Below are 981 nucleotides of genomic sequence, written 5' to 3'. Positions count from 1 at the left end.
GAAGTAGTATCCATGTCATTTTCATTTTGTGTGATGATATTCAGTAAGTTCAGAGTGAATCTAATGAACCTTTCATTCATTTTACATATAAATTTGTAAACGGAATGGTAAGCAGTTGATTTTTATAAGTATGTTTCTGTATGGCCTTAAAACATGTTCATCATTATGGAAAAATAATTTAAGACCAGTTTCCTTTATTCATTTTATTCATTCATCAGATGATCAATAAAATATATAACAAGATCTCATCAAAGACTAAAACGTCTGGTGTACTGTGTTATAGAATCTTTTTGTAATCATAAGCTAACGTACTCATCTTTCCATTAAAGTTCAGTTCAGTACCCCAGACTTGAGAATGTTGAACAAAGTTGGAAGATCATTAGCCAAGGACCAGCCTTCAGGGGTGAGGCTTCTGGATGTTCTGGCCGTCGGAGAGGACGATGCCACTAGGGCCTTCGTGGACAATGGTGGTGAATGGTTCCCTGAACTGGATGACGTGACCCCAGTCAGTGATTATGCCGGTGTCACTAATGACGTGGCGCCTGGAGCGTCCAACTATCTTGAGGTCGGCGTCCAGCTGGATGGGCTGGCCGTTCTTCAGGACGATGCCAGAAGGACCCAGCTCGGCGATGTTATGGGCGAAGTCGAACAGGTCGACGGTGCCATCCTTGCGCACAATTCCGGAGTATCCGAGGTTGCCAGCAGGAAGGACATATCCAGCGCCGGAGGAGCGCTTGCTGCGGCCCACCATCCTGAGGTCGGCGTCGAGCTGAACGGGTGGGCCGTTCTTCAGGATGATGCCAGCGGGTCCGATGGAAACGATATCGTGAGCGAAGTCATGGCTGAACAGATCGGTGGAGCCATCCTTGCGCAGGATGCCCGAGGTGCCGATGTTGCCTGGCGGAAGGACCCAACCGGCGTTGATGGAGCGAGCGCCAGCGCACGCCACCACCGCTGCTACCACAACCTGGCGAGGAATTA

At 48.7% G+C, this 981-nt stretch overlaps 1 protein-coding gene across 1 annotated transcript in view; it reads right to left on the bottom strand.

The window, feature by feature from the left end:
• Positions 1 to 188: 188 nt before the first annotated feature.
• LOC119593185 (cuticle protein CP1158-like) overlaps positions 189 to 981 on the bottom strand; it is a 1,530-nt gene continuing 737 nt past the window's right edge. Inside the window, exon 2 of the mRNA XM_037942164.1 lies at positions 189 to 968. Coding sequence (XP_037798092.1) covers positions 398 to 968 — 571 coding nt within the window. The 3' untranslated portion in view covers positions 189 to 397. The remainder of the gene's footprint in view (positions 969 to 981) is intronic.

This window comes from Penaeus monodon, chromosome 31 (genome assembly GCF_015228065.2).
Source record: "Penaeus monodon isolate SGIC_2016 chromosome 31, NSTDA_Pmon_1, whole genome shotgun sequence".
NCBI lineage: Eukaryota > Metazoa > Arthropoda > Malacostraca > Decapoda > Penaeidae > Penaeus > Penaeus monodon.
The sequence above is the reverse complement of the archived record's forward strand: the minus strand, read 5'-3'. Positions and strand labels throughout refer to the sequence as shown.